This window comes from Dermacentor albipictus, chromosome 5, assembly GCF_038994185.2.
Source record: "Dermacentor albipictus isolate Rhodes 1998 colony chromosome 5, USDA_Dalb.pri_finalv2, whole genome shotgun sequence".
In the NCBI taxonomy this organism is placed as follows: Eukaryota; Metazoa; Arthropoda; class Arachnida; order Ixodida; family Ixodidae; genus Dermacentor; species Dermacentor albipictus.
In genome coordinates this window covers 32,189,751-32,212,991 of record NC_091825.1, presented here as the reverse complement: position 1 = coordinate 32,212,991, position 23,241 = coordinate 32,189,751, and the positions used below count along the sequence as shown (strand labels likewise).

General features: G+C 45.4%; 2 protein-coding genes across 2 annotated transcripts in view; one reads left to right on the top strand and one right to left on the bottom strand.

The window, feature by feature from the left end:
- The window catches only part of LOC135913829 (endothelin-converting enzyme 1-like), a 192,283-nt gene that overhangs the window by 25,907 nt on the left and 143,135 nt on the right, over window positions 1–23,241 (top strand). The window lies entirely within an intron of this gene.
- LOC139060417 (uncharacterized) overlaps window positions 3,639–23,241 on the bottom strand; it is a 31,368-nt gene continuing 11,765 nt past the window's right edge. The window contains exons 3-5 of the mRNA XM_070539538.1: window positions 15,269–15,333; window positions 12,611–12,694; window positions 3,639–3,778 (exon numbers count right to left, since the gene is read on the bottom strand). Of these exons, the coding sequence (XP_070395639.1) occupies window positions 3,657–3,778; window positions 12,611–12,694; window positions 15,269–15,333 (271 nt within the window). The 3' untranslated portion in view covers window positions 3,639–3,656. The remainder of the gene's footprint in view (window positions 3,779–12,610; window positions 12,695–15,268; window positions 15,334–23,241) is intronic.

Sequence of the window (23,241 nt, the reverse complement as noted above, 5' to 3'; positions counted from 1 at the left end):
AATTACAGACCAATTTAAATTATTCCCGTGTTTTCAACGTCTATTGAAAAGCTGATATATCAACGCATGTCCATTTCTAAAAAGCACACAGCATTGTCACGCTGTGCCAGTACGGTTTCAGGAGAAGTTGCTGAACCGACTCGGCCATTCCGAGCCAAAAAACATCCTGCAGTCGTTTGTAAATTGACTATGCACACTATGCATATTCGTTGGTTACTCTAAAGCATTTGATTGAATTAATCACCAGTTCTTACTTGAGAAAGCGGAACACTAGGGCTTTAGAGGTACTTTCCTTACACTTCTCACATCATACTTCCATCATCGTCGACAGCAAATCATGTTAACGGTTTTCTATCTGAAGTAAAACCAATTCATGCTCGTGTGCCTCAGGGCAGGATTTTAGGTCCATTACTTTTCAACACATATGTGAACGATAAAGTAAACATAGACACCAGCACAAAATTTGTTATATAGGCTGACGATACAAGTATTTTCATAACAGAATGTGATCCTTCTAGCCTCATAAAAAAAGGCAACGTAGCTTAAGTAAACTTCACGCTTGTAGTGTCGCTAACACGTTAAACTTAAATGCTACAAAGACGAAAGCAGTTTAATATCGCCCTTAATATAAAGCAACCACTATAACCAGCAGTTTAAAACTTGAGTCATCAGATATACCAGTATGGTGCGAAGCTAAAAGATTTGGGGTCCTTCTTCTAGAACACATGACGTGAACAGTTCAAATAAATGAAACAATAAATAAACTTTCAAGAATTGTAGGGTTTTTATGCAAATATCGCTACATCCTGCCTCAGAATATAAAATTGTTAATTAATAAATCCCTCTTTTTGTATAAGTTACCGTTCTGGTACTTCGTCTGGGGCACAAGACAAACTAACACTCGGAAACCATAGAAACTTCAAAAGAAAGCCCTTCGCAATATCGTTAATACTACACACGACGCACACACAGAACCAATCTTTAAGGCTCTAAATATATTACCAGTGAACGAACTTTACCTTACAATGTTAAATAAATGCTATAAATTGGAGTATGGAATATGGCCGACACTGTGATCCTTGGAGGTGACAAACATCGATTGCTTGCAACAATCATCAAATCACAACGAATTTTGTAGAATCTTGCATGCGAACAATATAGAATGCCTTTTGCGATGTCTTTTGTAAAATAAATACTCAGTCTTGAAGCGAATCGCGACAAGTGAGCATCGTTCCTACGAGGCTCCTGCGTGCGCGGCTGCTACGCCGCCCGAGAGACTCACGCAGTTGTAGTCGCATTCGCGAAGTGACCTCCGCAGGGTTGGTCGCAGTTTTTATTCTACAGGGGGCCTGAGACCTCTGTAAGGCAACATGTGCCTTCAGTCTGTGCCTTCGCTTGAACCTAAAATATTTTAAGGAAAATAAACTCGAACTCAAATTGGCAGGGAACTTTCAGGATTTCGTCAGCGTGCCTAAGCAAAGCCGACAGGCCGACGCCGACGCTAAATCGCTTCGTTGTACTCATTACATCGTTAGAAACCTTATTGCCATTTCCTACAGTATTTACCCTATGGGGACCCTAAACTTCAATGCACATAAAAGAAGACAGCATTGCGGCCCGCGAACCCATTAGACGGCCACGGGTTCAATGACATTATAATGTAACACCAATGAATCTTCGGCGTGAGTGACACACGACTTCGTAGCACCTGACGCAGTTGCCTCTACGATAGCTGCCTTCTCTTTCAATGCGATGGTATTTCGTTTCCACTCTGCTAATCTATAGGGACGTGAAAGTGACGAAACGATGGCGTGGTCGATGACAAGAGCTTGGACCCTGCGACCTGACCAAAGTTAGTCATGGTTGAGCATCATGTGGCATGCAACATGGCGCGCGGACTACGCCGCTGATCCAGGCTGATCCGTCGCTGTTACATGCCTCCGTTGTGCTCAATGGGCCTATCACTTAATTTGTTATGTCAATTAAAAGATATAACAGGTCGCGCAGACTGGCGCTGCTTGGCTGCAGCTTGGCCTAGCCTCCGAGATTGGTGAGAAAAACCAGAGAAAGACAAGAGTTTCTTGGCTACGTATTGACAGCGACGACGTGGTAGTTTCCAACTTCTGCACTGGTTGCGCACCCAACACAGCGGAAAGCTATACATCGGCGTGAAAGCGTCGGCTATTTTTTGGATTATGAGATAAATGAAGTTCCTTGCATTCATTACAGTACAATTTTACTGCGGTAAAGCAAGGTTTAAGATACACAGGTCTGTACTGGAATTTTAAGCAGCATGTCACTTGCTTGGATTTAGATCTTGTAATTTCTGTATACTATATACTAAATACGCGTGCAAATAGCACGCATTATTCTGGAAAATGAAATTAAGTTCGCTACACCATCATCACCAACCAATGTCTTTGTATACCGCAGGGCGAAGGCCTCTCCCAGCGATCTCCGTCACACCTATATTGCGCTAGGTGATTCAATGTTGCGCCTTCAAATTTCCTAATTGCATTACACCACCTAATTCTCTGCCGTACTTGAGCGCACTTCCTTTAACATAGTAGCCAAGGTCATTGAAAAAAAAGTGTACAATGATGACTTTCTACGGGGGCTAACATGTGGAGGGAGAAACTTGTAGGTTAACGAAGAAGCTTCAGAACAAGTTAAGGACCAGACCAAGAGTGATGTAACGGTAAAAGTCTCAGTTTAGCCCGACAGGCAAAGCACACATTGCGTATTAGTAGCACACATTGCACACATATTAGTAGACAGATATATGAAAAACGGATAATAGTTTTATAGACCGTGTGAACTGTAAACATTAGCTTACGAACTAAACAAGCCTGGTGTCATGTGCGCGCCGGCAAGATAAACACATCTCACTCAATGAGCGCGGGCGCCCGCTGTCAAAACGCGGGCGTGTGAATGAGCGGCAGCTGAGCAGCGGGCGAATTGACTTTCGCGCTGTTTCTCGCTTCAACGCAAACTAAGCAGCGAGAACACAGCGTATGCGAAGCTATGAGTTCGCGGCGCACATAGACTGTGCTCATCGCAGATCACTTTCAATATAGGGCCGGCGAGGCCGCACGGCTGACTTTACTCATCACAGACCGCTTTCAAAAATAGGACCATCACGGCCTTGCTCAGCCACGCCATACGCAGCCGGCGCTAGCGTAGGACGCCCCACAGATACCCCTGGTGCCCTGCACCCGGCGGCAGACGGCCAGCTTCCTCCCCAATTCCCTCCCTTGAGCGTGCGAGATCTCGCCACCCTCCTCGGCTAACCCTCGCACGCTGTTTCTCACATGCAGCATACAGGGCGCGGTCACGGTGTTTTCGCACTTGGACTTTATGCAAGCATCACATCGACGTCTACGGCGAAAATGCACCTGATGTGTCCATATAGTTGCTATCGTAATAGTAAAGTAACAGCAAATAATAGCAGATAGCGGGTAATAGTAAACAGCAGGTAATACATGTTTTAAATGTTTATTTCAGTTATTTTTAGGTTACTTCATTACCACAAATGCCATTGTGCATGAAGAACGATAAGATAACGTCAGTGTTATGATTATAAGGCACGCTTCTTGGTCAGAATGTGAAAGGCCAGATTCAACGCGGATGCGCTGGTACACTTTCTTTCATGTTTCTTATTCGTTGCATATTTTCTGGTCATAAATCGAAGTGCCTTTGCCACACGATTTCTTGTACTTTCGGACGCGAAAATCTGGGACATCGTCCTTGAATTCATTGTTCACCCACAAACTGCAAGCTGCAAGTAAACAAAAAGCAAGCATTAGTTGTTGCAGACACAACACACAGTTATTAAAATCTGCTGCTCTTTGAACAGATTAAAAAAAATTAAATTATGGGGTTTTACGTGCCAAAACCACTTTCTGATTATGAGGCACGCCGTAGTGGGGGACTCCGGAAATTTTGACCACCTGGGGTTCTTTAACGTGCACCTAAATCTAAATACACGGGTGTTTTCGCATTTCGCCCCCATCGAAATGCGGCCGCCGTGGCCGGGATTCGATCCCGCGACCTCGTGCTCAGCAGCCCAACACCATAGCCACTGAGCAACTACGGCGGGTCTTTGAACAGATGCATATGCAGATTGCGTTATGGAAATAAATTACCATCTGAACATTTTCTTTTCGAAACTGTCAATATTTTGCACACAGACCCCACTGAATTATTGTATTATTATATGACTCATAATCGAGCATGAAAACACGAAAGTTGAAATATTCAAAGAAATCAATAAGACATCAATTTATTCGATTTTCTTAAGGACTGCAAATCAATTTGTGAGGTTGCCCTCTTATGGGTGCCAAGTAAAGCGTAAACGTAGGCTGAATTATGCACCTGACTGGTCACATACCTCTGTGCATTTTCTAGTAACAGAGCTCCTTTTATTGTATCTTATCGTGTCGACATTGAGGAGAACATTCCTCATGTATAACGTGAACTCATAATTGAAAAGATTAAGTGTTGCCAGCTAGACCTGTCTCATGCTAACGAACGGAATATCTTTACATTCCTGGATATGTTAACACTGATGCAGCCTGTCAGAATTTCATCACAGACACCTTTTACCGCCATTCCTGCCTACTTCAGTAATCAAACCTCATTAAGCTAAATCCTCCTTGAAGCAACATAACGTCACTATTCGCTAAACCGCTCTCACAACTTAATGGAAAAGGTAGTCAAAAACTCATAGGTTATGGTTTGTTTAGCCCTTAAGGATAGCTGCTATTCTTCCGCTCAACAGTTACTCAAGAGAAAAGAAACCAAGACGTTTCGGCCCCCGTATGCGAGTCGAGACGTCTTGGTTTCCTTTCTTTTAATGTTTTTGGCCGGCGTCCGTTTTACCCTTGACTACAAACTACCTTTGTGTGATGTGAGTGCATAATGAACCTTCATCACTGTTTACCAACTAATTGATCTGAAAGATACGATAGGCGCTGCTGTGTGGCGCGGCAAGTGAATGGTCTTCGAAGTAGCGCGGTGCACCACCGCTCTATCCTCGTAAGGCATTGCCGTGTTCAGTTGCGTCGCGGGTATTCCTGAAGCCAATAAAACGTTGGTGGATATTATGGAACACGCTGCTTCCACCGGCAGAGCATAATACGTCATCACTCACTTTTTCATTTTCTTTTGCGATGGCAGTTTGAAAATTACGATGAATAAAGCCCTTAGGACATCTGTTTCCTATTTTCGTACTAGTAGCTGCTGTTGGTATAGTAATTTATTCAGTAAGCATTATTTTTTTGTCAGAGACCGAAGGTGTTATATTCGTGGTTGCGTTATTTACGTGCATATATGGTTATGTGTTTCAATTTTAGTGCGTAATATTACCGAGCTGGTTTGCACTAGACGCCGCAAGGTGTGTGTAGCAGCCTGAACAACTTAATAGCCGTATGCTGCAGCCAGATCTTGAGTCATGAATTTCACTGCGTGCGTTCTTCGATAGTTCATACAGGCTCAGAAAAATTGATGACATTCATCCATCTCGTCTACAACCTCTGATTGTAACACTTACGACAACCGAAATATCACTCAGAAATGCTACACAGACATGGGAACAGAAGAAAACATTTCCTATTGAAAACTGAGCTTTTACAATGCATAATGGTTCACTATACAATCTAAGTTTTTAGCTCAGTTTCTGCCTTGATTATTTTCAAATATTAAAATCTTGAAAGCAGTGTTCACGCTTTTTCCTCCTCAATTAGCTCGTTTGGTATTCTTAGTGATCTGTTGTACGCCAAGCACTGAGATATTCTTGTCTGAGGGCTCACGCACTTGTGTTCATGTGCAGTTTTTGCAGCAAATTTTTTTGCTTGGCTAGTTGGTGCAAATCATTGAACAGGAAGCTTTCCAAACATAGAGACCCGTACGCAAGAGTAGTCGCCAGAAGGAGCATTGAACTCGGAACTCTTCCTTTATAAGTCCAGCGCTCGTCCTGTCCACCTGTTCTCACACGTGCACGTCTCTCACGCTGGTCAGTTCCTTAAAAAACAGTCGCTGTGCGGAACGTATACTTAGGGTTGTTCGTTTTAGGGTTTTATATTTGTTTGAAATCTGGCGGCCCAAATCGAGTGCTATATTTCAAACTGATAATCGGGGAGAAAGCGGGTGTTTTTGTGAAACCATTCCGAAATACGGCTTCTTTGGGGTAAATCTACGGATGAGCTAAGTAATGCACTCTGTTTATTTTATCAGGAGGTATCACACGCTTCTTAACTCTAGCGTGTTAAAATTGGTGTTTGTTCAAGCTGCTAATCGGGGTGGGGGGACATTAGGGTTTTCGAGGAAATACTCTCCGAAATTTGGCGTTCACCGAGCCTACCAGTGCTTTGGAGCACTGGTAGGCTCGGATGAAACGTCGGGCGAGGAAGCCGCCACGTGATGGTCATTTAACGACTCAAGTTGGCGAGGCAAATTCCTTGAGGCCCAACCTGCTTGGTTAAACCGATGTTTACGACAGGAATGCAAGTACGGTTGGACGAGATAGTCAGAACTGTGTAGGGTACGCTGACATCATACCCCAGCGGAATGCAGGGCAGCGGAGTGATGAGATAATTTCCATCAGGAAGAGGCAGGGAAGATGACAGTTTCCATGTATAACAATGATTTGAGCGACAGTGGAAGGAAGTTGGTGGGGCTTTAGCGGCTGTGGGTTGTATCATAAGTATCCGAAAGAATAGGCAGTTTTAGGCATAGGGTACTGTAACTCGGTTAGGTAACTAGGTTAGGTAACATAGGTAACTCGGTTTCTCGGAGGGAGAAACGATATACGCGAGCCAAACGTCGTGATCGGCACGGACAGCTGGACCGCGACGTGCCATGAAGACGCACGCGATCATGGGGCTGACGCCTTGAAGGGATCGTCGTCTTTCTCGCTTGGGAACACCACGGAGACGCATGACTCCTCGCCAGCAGCACGGCACACATCCTAGGGAACGCTTTATCCCCAGACGGGCTACGGCGCAGCGATTCCGTCTGAGGCGTCCCGCATCGGACGCTGCACTTAGGAATCGCGCTGTGAGCGGAAAGAGGAGCCGCGTCACCTAAACAAGAGGGTTCGAGTGACGCACCCTGGAAGTTGGAAGTGGTGAGAGTGAGAAAACTTAATAAACGCCAGGGTATTGGGGCATCCTCACACCGGTCCCCGCACGGCCCTAATGCACTCAAACGAGACGAAGGGAAGAAACGGGCGAGTGGCGCGCCAACTGTCGGGGCAGCACCGTACATGGCGAGGAGCGGGTCTTCTGTGTTCACCGCAAGATGGCTTTGTGTGTGCACCAAGCGCAGAAGAAATGTAGCGGAAACGTACTTCGCTACGCGTTTAACTGCGACTTCTGTAATTTGCATGCTCATAATTTACGATATACACCGCAGTATACCTTTCTACGGCACGTTTATAAGGCAACACCGCATTCACTAGAGGCGCTTTTGTTCCACTTTGAACCATCGAACTTATGGCTGAGTGGTAGCGTCTCCGTCTCACACTCCCGAGACTTTAGTTCGATTTCCACCCAGCCCATCTTGCAACTCGTTTTTATTTATGAATTGGTTTCCGGGATTTCTCGCTCACAGCCAACACCGCCGACGTCGACGATACCGGCTTTTCTGTGACACAAGCTCCTTAACGCTTTCGCGTTAAAAGCTGAGCATGGTGGCAACTGCCATCACCCCATTTCAAAGGGGACGCTCCTACCTTCCATCCATCGATCTGTGGTGGTGGAGTTAAAGCTGGCGTTCGGCCCTATAGGCCTGCGTCAGCTCGTGGAAGGTATGCATGCTTTCTCTAGAGTCGTCCTGGTATGATTCCGCCGGCGCCTGGTTTATTAGTCTTCTCGCGTGGACATTGGCGGCCTCCTTACCAGGGTTTGCCGACCGGGCAGTGACCCAGATCAGCTCTACCTGGCGGGGTAGTTCTGTAGATAAGTATTGTAAAATGGAAGTGGCCGTCTCGTGGATCCTGGCTCTAGCGAAATTTAGTTTTGGCGTTTTGGAGTTGGAGAGGATGTACCGGGCTTCAGTGTAGGCAATGGCAGCGGTTATTGCAGCCTCTTCTGCTGATTCTGAAGTGTAGGTGGTTGGGAAAGTGGCGGAGATGAGCCGATAGCCCGTGTAGTGCACGACCCCGATTGCAACAGCCGTGCCCGAGCAAGCTGCGTCCGCCCATACGGCGTACTTCTCGGTCTCGTAGTATTTGTGGAGGTCGCTTGCGCGGGCTGTTCTGCGTGTGGCGTGGCCGTCGGGGTGTGTGTTGCGTGGGAGAGGTTTGATGAGGAGGTTGGAGCGATGCGCTTAAAGAGGGTGAAGAGCTGGGGATGGTTGGCGGGTATTCGAATCTGAAGTCTATCTAGTATGTGTATGCAGATAGGGGCTTTAGTGAGCCTTAGGTATTGAGCCTTTCGGCGGGCTGCAACGAGCTCGTGTGTGCCGTTGTGCAGTCCTAGCTTTAGGAGTTTAGAGGTTCGTGTGTGAGGAGGGAGATGGAGGGCGATTTTCGTATCTATTTCCCTACGGTATAGTTTTTTTTAGATAGGGGATAGAACACAGAAAGCGGCTCAGTACGAAAGAATGGATGAGATGACATATGTGGTTTTCTTTGGGCCCATAATGTTTGGTGGAGACACGCTGGATAAGATGTGCAAGTGCAGTTGTTGTGTTTTTAAGTTTTTGATAGTGATACTATTGTGTCCGGTGTTTTCAAAGTGGAGCCCTATCCTTCGCATGGTGTTTACCTCCGGTACGAGTTCTCCCTAGATTGTTATGTTGATGGGCGATGTAGGGAGGTTGTATGGTTGAGGATCCATTATTAGGAGTTCGGATTTTTTTAGGATCCATTATTAGGAGTTCGGATTTGGTGGTGTGTGTGTGGCTGCCTGTTGAAAAGTGTTTCCTTTTGCCCGTCGTTGCCCGTGGTGGTTCACAGGGTGATGTCATCATCGTATTGAGTGTGTCGGAGGTGCGTATGTGGTCTAGAGAAACAGCTAGGGGCATGAGGGCGGCGTTGAATAGGAATGGGGATAATACCGAGCCTTTTAGTGTACCCACCACTCGAAGTGTATAGGAGGAGGAGGAGGAGGAGTGGGGGTAACCTCCGTGCTGATGTTGGTGAGGAAGGCGCGGCTATAAGAATACATTTTATGCCCACTGCTTAATGGGGAAAGTGCGGGAAGTATGGCGGTATGGTGGATATTGTCAAATGCCTTCGAGGGGTCTAAGGCGAGAATGGCTTTGTGTGGGCTGAGATAGTGCGGCCGATGACGTCGTGCGTAAGTTGCAGCATAGCGTTTTGTGCAGACAGGTGGGGACGCAAACCAATCGTGCTGTGTGGGTACAGGTCGCGCTTGGTCATGTGGTTTGTAAGTCGGTACAGTGCTATGTGTTTTAGTAGTACGAGTCCAAGGTTAGCAATTGAGACAGGGTTATTAGGTTTAGGGATGAAAATTACTTTAGCGTGTCGCCATGATTGGGGGAGGGTTCTTGTCTGCCAGCATTCATTGAAATATTCAGTGATTTAGGTGAAGGATACGTCGTCTAGGTTGCGTATGATTGTGTTAGTGATTCTGTGGGCGCCCGCTGCCGAGGAGGCGCGAAGTGATTGTATCGGAGGAGTGGACCTCCTGCTTTGAGATGTCTGCATCGGGGTTCGGGTGGCGCACACCTGTGTACGCTGGGAGGGGAATGTTAGTGCCCGGTGCCGTAGGAGTAGTATTGAGCTGATGGATTAGCTCTGTCGGTGTGAGTACTGGTTTGTGAATAAGCCTGTTGATGTGTCATTGCGTAGCTAATCTGGAATGAGTGGGTCCGATGAGGTGGTGGAGGAACTTGCGCGGTTGTTTGCGGCTAAAATTAGAGGACACTCTGTTGCAGAATTGGGCCCATTTGTCGCAGTTAAGGGTGTCGGCATGAGAGTTTAGTTGAGCTTTCAGGGTCAGGAGACGTTTGCACAGTTTGCGGTTGTTTTTCTTGTGCTTCCACCTGGTTTGGAGACTGTTGTGTGCCTCCTACATGTGTGCTAGTCTGCTACCTATTTCTTATATGTGCAAAGGTGTGCCTATATGTTGTGCATGTGTAGACACACTAGTGAGTAGGGTCTGAACCCATTCATCGATATTTTGAATTGGCGTGTTGGGAAGTTCCTCGCGCATGTGGCGAAGGTCGTCCCATTTGATAAGTGAGTGTTTGCGGGTGGTGGTGCGCGGTGAGTGAGAGGGAAGTGTAATCAGAAAGGGGTTAATTATCACTTCTTATGGTTTGTGTGGTGCGTTCCCATGTAAGGTTTCGAATATATGGCTCAGTGTGAGGTCTGGACTGGTGCCCAGTTGCACACTGGTGCCCATGCGCGTGGGCCACAGGAAATTGTTATGTGTATAGTGAGTAGAAGTGCCTGTATTTCTTTCCAGAGGCGCCTCCCACTGGGTGTTGTGTAGTGATATCCCCAGTCGATGCACTGTGAATATAGGTCACCACAAATAAGTAGGGGATGTGCGCCTGCTGCATGGGGAATGTGGCATAAAAGGCTAATGAGTATGTGTATGGGTTGTGATGGGGTGTGATAAATATTGGTGGCTGCTTCGGTGTGCTGAGACGTTTTGTCGTCAGCTTTGTGGCAAAGAGCCAGGACATCGTGTATGTATGAGACGCAGAGCCCTGTGTGGCTCTCCGCACGGGTAGTAAGGGCCTTTCTTGCTGCGACCGCGTGCCCACAGGGGTTGCCGAACAGTTCGCGAAGTGTTTCTTTAAAAATGTCCCAGATTGGTATTTCCTCTTCGTGGGTTCAATATCAGACGCGTGGGATACCGCTCAGGTAAAAACTGACATTAGCCAGCATGATCATTGCATCCCACCTGTTATTAGTACTGACGCGTTCGTAAAGGTTGATCCGAGCTTCGACGCCGCAGCCGTCCAAGCCGGAAAACAGACCAGGGTCGCCTCCTAGGAAAGCATCATGACGGCAGTAATCTGATAAGTTGTAGTCGACGCTGGTGAGGCGTCATCTCCGGGAGGCATGGTTGCGAGCTCGATGTCGCGAACGCTGATAGCTCTGCGATGAGGACGGAGACCGCGGACCTCGAACATAATGTTACGTGTGGAAAGACGCAGACAAAAGAGACTATTTACACTGCATTTACAAGAGCAGCACAGCCGGAGACCAAGATAGAAACCAGCTCGACCTAAACCGAGATGCTTGTCTTTGTATACATTTGCGTCATGTCTCTTGAGCGTCTGTTGTATGGCAATAATATAGAGGACATATTATTGCTGCTACAATTTAAGATGACATGTACTGTGGATTCGTTTTAACGTTTTGTACACCGAATGCGGAATAATTCAGAAAAAAGATAATATAATAAACTGTGGACATGAGGAACGATGGTGGTATGGTGGAGGAGGTAGTGCGAGATGCTATGAGAATGTTGAACCAAAGCAATGCGGAGAAAGTCGTTCTTCTTGGTATACAGAATTTTTTATGCGAGATTTTTTTTATTTAGCCGCTCGAACATACCTTACTAATTAACGCAGCAATCAAGCTTATAAAGTCCGGCTCATAAACCATTGGAAAGCGCTAATAAAGAAAGCCTAAAAATGAAGTCATAAGATGAGTATGGGCAGAATGGTCGACCCTTATACCTTTAATAACGGCACATACATTGCCCCCAAAATTGTTAATATTCTACCGAAATGTGAAGCAGTCTTCGAGAATAATCATATCGAACAAAAAAAATATTTCGTCGAAGATTCTTCAGCAGTAGTAGGAAATCCCCACCCAGGCTAGTAACTTATGGTTTAAACACCTTAAGGCTTTGTTTGGGATAAGTATAGACAACTCTCATCTTATGTCAGCCGTTCATGCAATTTCATTTGCTTCGTATCGCATCTGTGACACTACTGCAACCGCATATATTGCGTCTGTCTCTTGCAGCTGACGTTGCTTTTGATACGCAGCTAGTCGCGTGCCAACTTTCCCTTGTCGAGTGTTCCTGCTCTAAACCAACAAATGACGCTTGCTGTCTATCCTTCAGTTTTGGCTGAAGGCATTTAGCCGGAAACTTTGTACTCAGTACCAACACTCAGCTAGAAAGAAAATTCTGGTGTGTTGCCTTACGGCAACACTTGTCAATAAAGGGGTAATGGGAACATGAGTCCAAAGCATGTCCAAATGTTCCTCTCTGGCAAGTGTACAATTTCCAGCAAATCACTGGTAGGTGTGACTTTTTTCGACACACTACTGCAGTCAACTGGCATTGCTACCACAACCATGTGCTAGCAGGTAAGGTGCCAGCGCAGTTAGAGCGGCACATTTTATCGCTACCTTTTAGTAGGCCCCACTGTACATATTGTAATGTAAAAAAATTAACTACAGTTTTGGGGTTGAATTTAGCGAAAGAAAGTCAACAGAGACCACCAGATGAACACAGTAGGATCAGTGGCAGCCTATCCTTCCTTGTTCATCGTTTGTATGAAGGGCTATTCCAGGAAGTAATTAAATCATCGAACAGTATATCCTCACAATCATCAATAGTGGTCACACATACGAAGTCACCGCGCATAAAACAAGGTTCGCAGTAAATCTTACAGTCACTCATTCCATCGAACTTCAAAATGAAGCAGGTGTCGTAGTCTGTATAGGGTACGGTAGCATTATGGGTATGTCCAGGATCTAGAAAGCAAGAAATAATACAATAAAAAGTGGTTACATTATTATTTCCTTTGCCAAATAAATTTTTTTTCTGTAAGACATGAAGAAAATCCTGAAGAGAGACGCAAAGGCCAGCGAACCAGCCTTTGAAGAATGTGCAGGATATATCTCTTTAAGAATGTATTTCTGCATCTTACGTGAACATGGTAAATGACACGATATTTTACTAAGCCAGTAAGCGCACAACGAGAAGTTCGGCAAGCATAATGTTACATGGTGACTATGGAAAGGAAAAGATAACACCATTCTGTTTTCTGCCGTCGCTGGAAGGACCTGCCAAACATTTCTCGCTGCATAACAATGCACATCACCTATATGAGTTATAAGCGAGTGTAACAGTACACTTTCACTTTTTTTCAACCGCCCGTACATATATATTCCTGCGTACGTCCGTCTTTTAAAGGCGAAAGCCTTAACTGACTCGTTGCAATGGCTCATACCTAAAAAACGCGATGCCTAGTCGAGTGGTGCAAAAAATACCATCATGAGCAGTGGTTCATAGCCCCCTAAGCAAGCAAAGCTGCAATGGCTCATCCCATGTAATCAAGCCGAAAATGCAATGCCTCATAAAGCAGGGGCTTAAGGAAGAGGATGCAAGCGCTCAGCAAAGTGGAGCGAACAGTAGAGACATTCATTGAAATCATGCATACAACACACATAATAGCATACATTTCAATGAAGAACAAGCTCAGAATAAGCATCCGAACCATCAATAAAGCACTGCATACCCCCCTCGGAAGTACACTACGGCCGAGGATGATCCCCAAGCGAAAAACGAACTGTGACGTGCGAAGCGGCTGTAGCAAGGCATTCGACCACGAGTGCTGCTTTCCCCTGCTGAGAGGATGCAACATAAAGTCGAAGAGAATCATCGTTGGTGGGAGTCTTACCCCACTACACGAGCGCGTGAAGCCGCAGCTAAGCATCGAAAACGAGTCGAAAAAGACGAACTGCGGAAAAAGCAATGCGAGGATGCGAGACGTCAACGTAGATAGAAGGCCGAAGCTTGCAGACGCCGGCGTGCCACACGTTTACTTCCCACTCTGGCTCGTTATGTCTTGCTTGAAGTATGACCCCTCAGATCATATAACTTCATGCATTACCAGGTGTGCTGATGGCTTTCGTTTTCACACGTTAGAGGCTTGTAACATACTGCGGAACTTTTTTATTAGCCTACAGGACAAAGCGTGATGATAGGCGTTTGTTTTCTCTGTGGTCTGCTTGTGATAAAGAACGCCACTCAGCAATTCTTGTTTTATGTAGTTATTTGTATGTGGCCGACTGCTCAATTATTAATGCGACGCATAGGTTCTTCAAGCTAGTTACCTTGTTTCACACTTCCCCGGTACCTGATGGGCAAGTAAGCTTCGAAGCTTCTGGTTCGCGCTGTTACCTCGGTTTACGCCTCCATTACAAACCCTCAATCTGGTACCTTTATTGCGATAAGCATTGTTGCGATAGTTCATGCATTTTCTGCTATGTTTCTACATTTCTGTGCCTCTAAACATTTCCCCGCTGACTTGGGTCCCTAAGTAGTTCTCCATCAAATGGGTAGAGCCTCGGGCTTCTGGGCTGAGATAACCGCGTTGAAAGCAAGCGATAGGCAGATTTAGGCAATTGAGTATGTGTTACTTTGCATGTGCGGCTCTTGAATGAGACCATTCACGCTATTTTGGGCAACTGAGTATGTGTTTATTGTGCATGTGCCACTCTCCGATGAACGTTCTTGACTTTTACGCGAACCTGGGTACTTGGCCTTTGCTACTGCATATGTGCTGCATTTCAACGAGCCCCTTCGATGCCAACTTGTGACACTCTGTGTGTTGCTCTTCAATGCACCTTTTTGACGTAAACTTGGGTCACTGGGTACGTGGCACTTGGTATGTACCGCTGATCAGCAACAAAGATTTCTTTGAAACTTATTCGGTGCGGCCCTGTGTTGATGATGAGCAACGAAATTTCCTTTATATTTCTTCGGTGCTGGTATGTGGCGAACCCGCGTCATATATCTTCAGACACACGCGCATTTCGAGATGACGCCACTAGATGGCACAGCATGCCTAGACGCAAGCGCGAGAGAGTAGCCTGGCTGCATACGTGCTCAAAACATGACGTGATTCGGCGATTGCAATACCGTGTCTCCCAACATTGCTTGAAAGCTAATCACGCTTGCGTCGACATCCATGGTGAGTGGTGTTGTGTCGGAATTTTAGGCACACCTTTAGCTTTTTGAGGCTGTCAGGTGGCATTAAACTCGTTAGGAACTGCTACACACAGGGTGATAAATCTGACTCATTTGAAAAGTGGCTGTACACATTGCACGCAGCCATCTCGGAAAAGAGACGTTCGAGTTTATCGTTATGGCAGTGCACGACAAAGTTTATTACTTAATATTCTAAACTTTATATTTCTTTAAGGTCTGCCTACAAAATGCCATATTAAAAAGGTACCGCTGTAATAATACCCAAAGTTGAAAGAAATAAGCGATATGTCTACAAAGCTTTACGTCAATGATAAGACTGGAATGTTTCTCACCATCAGTAGTCACAAAGGTCACATATTCAGGGGAATCTCCTTCACGTATGTTGAAGATGATTGTCCTGTAGTGAGAGGTGAGACAGTGTAAAGAATATAAGTATAAATTTGCGTTATATACGGTATTCTTACTGAAGGCTCTGTCTTTGTTTACTACTTACATTACACCTGCGTTATTTTTACTATGCTTTCGCAATAAAGATCAAAATTTTGAAGCCAGTTTCAAATTGCGAGGCCAATAAATGGGAAGAATTACGCGGTAACATATTTACAGATACATACCACTCCTATAAGAGGTATTGCGTGAGTTATTACGTCTTAACGCCTCTAAATAAAAGAGCCTTAGCTTAAAAATGAAATTCTTTAGGCTTACGTGTCCCAAACATACGACGTGTTTAAGAAAATGAGTTCAAAATTGTTTAGAACTCAGACAAAACTTATAATTAAATCATTTTATCGAACGTATCTTACCACAGAAAGGTACGTTTAACAGTGCTGGATATAGTAACTACACAAATAGTTATGGGAACGATAAAAATAAACATTTCATTTAAAAGTGTCTTATGCCCGTTATCCGAAGTGTTCACAAACATTTTGAGACGTGCACAATGTTGACGCTGCTAATATTTACAGGGTATAAAATTCTGCACATTTTCCCCCTGACAATGGGGCTGAATTAAATGCCGAACCGTGTAGTTGTCACGCCCTGAGCACGCGTCCATAAGTGATGTGACAGTTTATGCCTCCCCATTGGGAGAGCATGAAGCGGACATTCTTATCCCGACGCGATCTCGCTCGCTGCCTGCTCTCCCGGTGGGAAGGAGTAAACAGTCCCGGCCGTCATGGTCGCCTGCAAAGGGCGTGGCAGCTGCGGCCTGCGGCAATGGTCGTAGAGCCCTACTCCAATGTTTGCATATTGTATATTATCGACACCTTCTTTTAGGCGACACCACTAATTCTGGTCAGCTGAAGGCTAATGCGGTTTAATTATGGACGTTTTAGTCGCCAAAAGAAGGGAATAAATAGTGAAATAGCTCGATCGAGCGTTGTGGCTATGTTATCTTATTTCTGATTGACAAAAGTATTGTTTTCACCCACACGTATATTGCCTAGATACGGCTCCGTGCCAGTCAGTACGGACCACAACACCCGAGCCATATCAAATAAATGGTCTCCTTAGTGAGAATCGATGTAAGCAAATGTGAAGAATTGTGCTGATAACCTGTTATATCATGTTTCGACACTGACCGCAACACTGGGCCGCGTAGATAGGCGCTGGCCCTGTGTGCCGGCGTTCTGACAATCGCAGCCTGTTGAAGTATTCTACACGGCCAGCTCTAATTTGTATTCGCAGAAGAGCCTTCTTGCTGTGCACGTGATGCTGATGAAATGCTTTATTGTAGCGCGTTTAAACAGGTCTTATTGACAAGCGTTTTATTGTGTGCAAGAACAATAAAGACTACGGAACATAAAGACGGCCACCTGTGCAGATCAGCAGATAGTGTACAAAAGTCTCACATGGATTTCTTCCGTCTTCGCTCAGTGCACGCACGTGAACTAAAAACTAACAAAAAATAAAAAAAACATAAAAAGTTAATGAAAACAGACCCTAGCCACGAGGGCGGCGCACTCACTTTAACGCATTATTTAGCGTTCTGTCCAATGCACCCTTTCACAGCCTGAGAGAACAAGGAAGTGCTAGGATACCTGCAGTACTTGATGCTATTCTTTAATGTGAATGTAGCGAGAGCTTCTTGTACAGGTTATTTTTTTCGTAGCACATCAGCTTTGCCAGAGCCAATTCCTGCTAATAATTGTCTAGTAAAGATCATATTGCAAAATTTATCACATCATAGAAAACCGACAAAGTGCAAAAATTTTGTGTCATATATGTTCTGACAGACACCCTTAGTTGCTTCCTCTAGACCAGCGCTCGGTTCTTCCCTGGCGGAAAAATTGCGCTTCGCGGGGGTGTGTGTTGTTTGCAGTGGGCGTGGCTTTCCAGGTGACAAAAATTGCCCATTACTGTTGCGTCGTTAACTGCAACGACATCGATGCAAACAGAAAAGCGTTCACGCCCCCGGTTAAAATCTACCGCTTGCTGTGGAAATACTATCAGAAAAAAAAAACTACCGACAAAGTCGATGACTCTATTACATGTCGCATTCAAGATCATGCACGCTGCCACAAATGCGTCGGAAAGCGCCGCGCGTCCATGCGCGGCCATGGAGCCGAGCAGCAACATAGCTGAAGCACGCGCGTGGCATGATGGCTCCGCTCGTTGGTGCTTTTCTTCTCGACGCGAAAGTCGTATTTCGGCCGGTAAAATATATGCAGTGGCTTATAGCACAGAGTAGCACTATGTAAGGTTTAGCCGCAAATTTCTTGAAAACCACTTACAGAAAAATATGCTTGCCTTGCACATATAACCACGCACTGCCTGGCATCGCTTAAAGGGATGCTAAAGGCAAATGCTAAGTCAACGTGCACTGTTTGAATATAATTCCAGAAACCTCGCAACACTTGTTTTGGACCGAGGAAAGATTTAGTTTACGAGAAAATTGCATCTGAAGGGCCCAAACACCTCGCTCAAAATTCAAATTTCCCGCCATCCTACCGGGGGAGTAGTGACGTTGTATAGGCCATCACCCCCTTTCGCGGCCTTCGATGAGTATAACGGCGCCCGACAGACGATGGTGAGCAAGACCAAGTACAGACCGCTTTCGTCACTCCTGATGGCCTCTACCGATTCAAGGTTATGCCGTTCAGTTTATGCAATGCCCCCGCCACGTTCGAACGGATGATCGACTCTCTGCTTCAAGGTTTCAAATAGTCAACTTGCCTTTGTTACCTCGACGACTTCCTTGTGTTCTTTGCTACATTTGAGACGCACCTTGAGCGCGTCGCAGCTATCCTTGACGTCTTCCGCAAGGTAGGGCTCCAATTAAACTCATCGAACTGCCACTTTGGGCACCGACAGATTACAGTGCTAGGCCATCTCGTCGATGCTTCCGGAGTACAACCCAACCCGAAAAAGGTTCGAGCAGTAACGGCTTTTCCTGTACTCAGTCTGTCAAAGACGTCCGGAGTTTTGCGGGGCTCTGTTCTTGTTTCCGACGGTTCGCGAAGGATTTCGCAGCAATCGCTCGACCAGCCACGGAACTTCTGAAGAAAGGCGTGCCTTTTACGTGGGGTTCCCCTCAGGCTGCCGCATTTTCACGACTTACCACGGTTCTCACAAATGCACCGGTCTTGGCCCACTTTCACGCCTCCGCACCTACAAAGGTCCGAGCCGGTGCCAGTGGTTATGGGATCGGCGCCGTCTTATCGCAACGCCAACACGGACACGTCCGCGTTATAGCTTACGCTAGCCGGCTCCTGACAACTGCAGATCGCAACTATTCGATTACCGAGCGCGAATGTCTTGCTCGTTTGAGCTGTTTCAAAGTTCCGCCCGTATCTTCAGAAACCTGGTCGGGGCCCAGTCTCCCCCCTCCCTACCCCGCCTAGGAAAAATGAAAACTCTCCGCCTCTGCATCTGGTCACCTTCCAACGCATGTAAAAGGCTTCCATTATTTCCCTGGTATTCTGCGCTCTATTCTTGTACAAAATTTCAGTTTTATCAAAATCTAGTTTACCAATTTAGGCGGCAACGAACTGCCAAATGTGAACCAGTGCCATTCATTACATTGAGCGCATGCTCGTGGATGCTGATATTTAAACATCGATTTGTTTGTTTCTGTTTCTTAGGAAATAAACTGTCAGTTGCGAGTAGCGCCCATGTTTGTCGTTTCTATCTTTCTCGTCTACGTCTTTTTCGCGCACTTTTTTGTTGATATGCAATTTTTGTCTCTGGGCGTATCACTCTCGGGATGTGCCGATGTTCAATGAACCTTTTTCACGTCAGCTTGGGTTACTCGGAATGTGCCACGGAATATCTGCCGCTCTTCAGTCAACCTGCTTTACGCCATCTTGGGCCGCCCAGTACTTGCCCAGTACTTGGGTACGTTCGGCACTTGAATGACAAAAATAACAATGAAATAATTTTTCAGCGCTGGCTGGAATCGCACCCTCGTCACCCGAATATATATTCACTGCGCGAAGAAGAAAGGGCGTGAACAGAAAGTACAGGTAGACGCGGGCACAAAGCAAAGACTTCCAACTGGCTTTGTTTCGTGAAGTCAGGGGAAATTATAAGGGACTTCAATACAGCAAAATAAGGAACAATCGCAAAGAAATCATGCACGAGGTAGCGACAAAAATTAGCACGGCCACGTGTGCACTAAAAGCACCGGAGAGGCCTAATAGTCCATCTAAGAATTCTATTTCTTTCCTTCATAGTGATAATGAAGGTGAGCTGAGGCAGTTGTGACCCCTTTCGGCGATGTGTAATGCCTCGACGACTTCCCTTTATGTTTTTTTATTTTGCCTTCGAAAGGAATTCTTTGCTTTCCAGATAAGACACACAGCTTTCGCTGTCGCAGCTCTTGCATCGCAAGTGGAGATTACTGCCCGTGTCGGTACGCGAAAAATTTCATAGATGACCTAAGAGGTGCATTTAGCGAACTTGCTCTGATCGTTCGTCTTGCTCTAGCTGTACTTCTTCTTTTGTTTTAGCAAGTAGTGGGCACACTATCTTTAATTTGCAAGGTGCTGAAGAGACGACGCGAATCCCATACCCCTCTGCAACCTTCTTAATGTAGTGGCATAGACAATGCAAACATGGCATACAGAAAGGCACTTTTTGGTCTAAGCTTCCCTTTTTCCTTTCGGGAGATTGTAGTTTTTGAAGCAGGCTTTCAGATGTGTGGCGAATTAAGTGATGTGGGTAGCCAGCAGACGTTCAGCCTGACATTTGAAACTAGACGATACTGCGTGTGCACAAGATTACTGTAGGGCAGAGGTAACTAGACATGATGGTGCATTGTTTCGCAAGTTTCGAATGTGCACTCTTGTAACTTTATAGACTTTAGGCAGACCTTGGATTATAGGAACGCCAAACGTGGGCATCGGTGAACTGTAATTTGAAGTATAAAAACTGGACGTGGTTGCCAGTAGTCAATTCACGGGGAAAGTCAAACTTCGCCCCTCAGAGAAGAGGGTGTTAACATTAGTGACCGCACTTTCAAGGTAATTATTGAAAGAATTATCCAAAATCCCTAAAAAGTCGTCGACATCGCGAAACACATCAACATCGGGAGTTTGAAAGTTATTTTTCTAGGTGTCTATCAAAAATGGTCATAAATGTAACACAGCGCAGGAGGGACCGAGGAACCAATGCAAATACCAGATTTTTGTACATAAAAGTGCCCGTCGTGAAGGGCGGTGTGGAGCATAGCCAAAACTGTAACAGCTCCAAAAAAGTGCTCTGTACTAATGCCAGCTGCATTTTGAAAGCAATGCCATATAGCTAAAAGGGATGAAAACTTCGTGAGCTCGCCTTCTTTATCACTGTCAAGGAAAGGAGTATAATTCTTAGATGGGCGCATAAGGTCTCTCAGGCGCTTTTAATGTACACGAGGACTTGCTAATTTTCGTCGGTGCTTCGTGCACGATTTTTTCGCAATTGTTTCCTGCTTTGCTATTTTGAAGTCCCTGATAAGTTCCCCTGACTTCACGAAATAAAGCCACTTGGAAGTCTGCGCTTTGTGTTTGCGTCTGCCTGAATATTTCCGTTCACGTCGTGTTTCCTTCGCGCAGTTCTAGAAAAGATTTGCGGAATCTATATACCGACCAGCTCAACGACATGCCTTACTTCAATGTATTCACACATTCGCCAAGCCCGGCCTTCGCGACAGCGCCACTAGATGGCGCATTGTGTGCAGTAAGAAGCGCGAGAGAGCAATCTGGCTGCTTACTTGCCTTTATACAACGCGTCTGTACGGTGTCCATTCGGTGCCTCGCTGCAGTGCTTAAGAGCTTATCGCACTAATTTAGGCATTCGTGGCAAGATGGCTTCTACCGGTATTTTCTATAGCGTCATCATTCACTCTAAATAATTCTCACTGGCTACATTTTGGAACCTGCAATGAACCGCAGAATAAAAAACTCAGTGTTCTTCCCCTCTGTGAAGAAGGATGACCAGCGAAGCTGTGTATGTGGGCCCCTTAATGGCCAACTGCCCCTTTGCCGCGGGTCAGCACCGCATTGCACTATCTCCGGGACCGGCCCACGTGTGGGGAGTTTTTTTTGCTTACTACGCCAACAACGACACCGAAATTTCCTTGGACGGTAGAGGTATGCAGCTTCGCTGTAAAATGGACGAGCCATTCTACTCGGTTAAGGTAGATGACCACCGAAGCTGTTGCACATCACACAGTGATGTACAAAGATACGCGTATTCATTTGCACCATTTGGCTGTATTAGTGACGATAGCTTTGTGGTCAATGTGATATACACAGACTGGTTTGGCCACAACCTTAGACAGAATCTTTATCCTAGATAAATGTACATACGGCCGTTGTTGAGTAGTTGAGTGAGTCTGATTGGTTTTTGGCGCCTCAAACGAAACTCTTCAACGACAAACTGAGTTTGACGTTTCTTGCACGGTTCTGCAATGTCCACATTGAAGTCTCCAACAATTATCATAGGGGTAGTGTCATCACGGCTGAGCCATGCAAGGTGTATGCTCCTTAACTTCTCGATATCACACTTGCGTCTTCCTGGATATATATAGACAATGTATATCACCATTCCGTCTTTCGTTTCTACTGAAAAATCTGCTTGGTCGGTGGCATTGCCCTCTTTCGAGTCAAGGTTTTATAGTTGCAGATACACTTCGTCCATTGCATATGTATGCGAACGCCTCCTGCTCGTGAGTACATGTGCTGTTCACAAACAATTTCCAATATGAATCTTGATTATTCATGTCATTTATTATTATTATTATTATTAATATTATTGTAATTGTTAAGTGTGTGTTAATGAGGGCTGCTATCACGCGTCTAAGGGATTCTTCACTGTGGCCGCGCTCTTGCTTACAGCAAGCCCTTCACAGGGGAACTTTACGATACTCTGATACTGAAAAAATCTTAAGCGAGGTAAAAAGAAGCATCAGTAAGAAGAGCGTTTTCTATCAGAATGCTCGTGAATTACGCACAAAGGTGACCGAATTTTTCTTCAACGTCATTTCATCTTGTTTCCCCATCGTTGCCTAAACAGAGACCTTGTTGTGCCCTGAAATACCTTCTAGCGTTAGTTGCCGCACACTTTTCAAGTTTTCCGACGAGACAGCGATCCTTGTTCGCCAAAATCAAAGAACGATGGGGTACTGATTGCGATAAACTCAGATCCGTTCACGCCCTGATTTCAAATGTGCAACGAAATGTGCCTGGGCGGAGATGTCTGGTGCCTGTAGTAATAGGCTATTAGTAGGGAATTTCGATGTTACACCTGATATAAAATGTACACGACAATTCTAGCCACTATCGAAAATGTTATATCGGTCAATCCTAACCACAAAATCCTCATATTTGATGAATGTAATGCGCTTGACATTTCCTGCCATACTGGTGAAATTTCAACCAATTCTGTTTACTTACCTGCCAAGTGCAACTCGCTACTTGATGTTATATATTTTGCTTCTCTGCGCCAATTTGACAGTATTCTGAAATCTCGTGGCAATGTACTAGACCTATGTCTTAGTAACGCAGAAGCTGCGAATGTGTCCTGTGGCAACTTTCTCCTTGTTAAGCCAGATAAATATCAACCCCGGCTGCATATTTCATTACAATTCGCCATACCTTGTAGCAGGAGATCAAAGGATACAGCAACACCTCCGTCTTTTAATTTCTCCAGCGGAGATTACGTGGGTCTTTGCCACTATCCTAATAATGCGGACTGGTCTTCAGTAGTATAACAAAGAGATGTTATTGACCAAGTCACGGCATTCACGAATATTATTGATGTTGGAATGAAGAACTTTGTGCCACTGAAAGGTGCTAAACGCTCTAAACATTCCCACTGGTTTTCT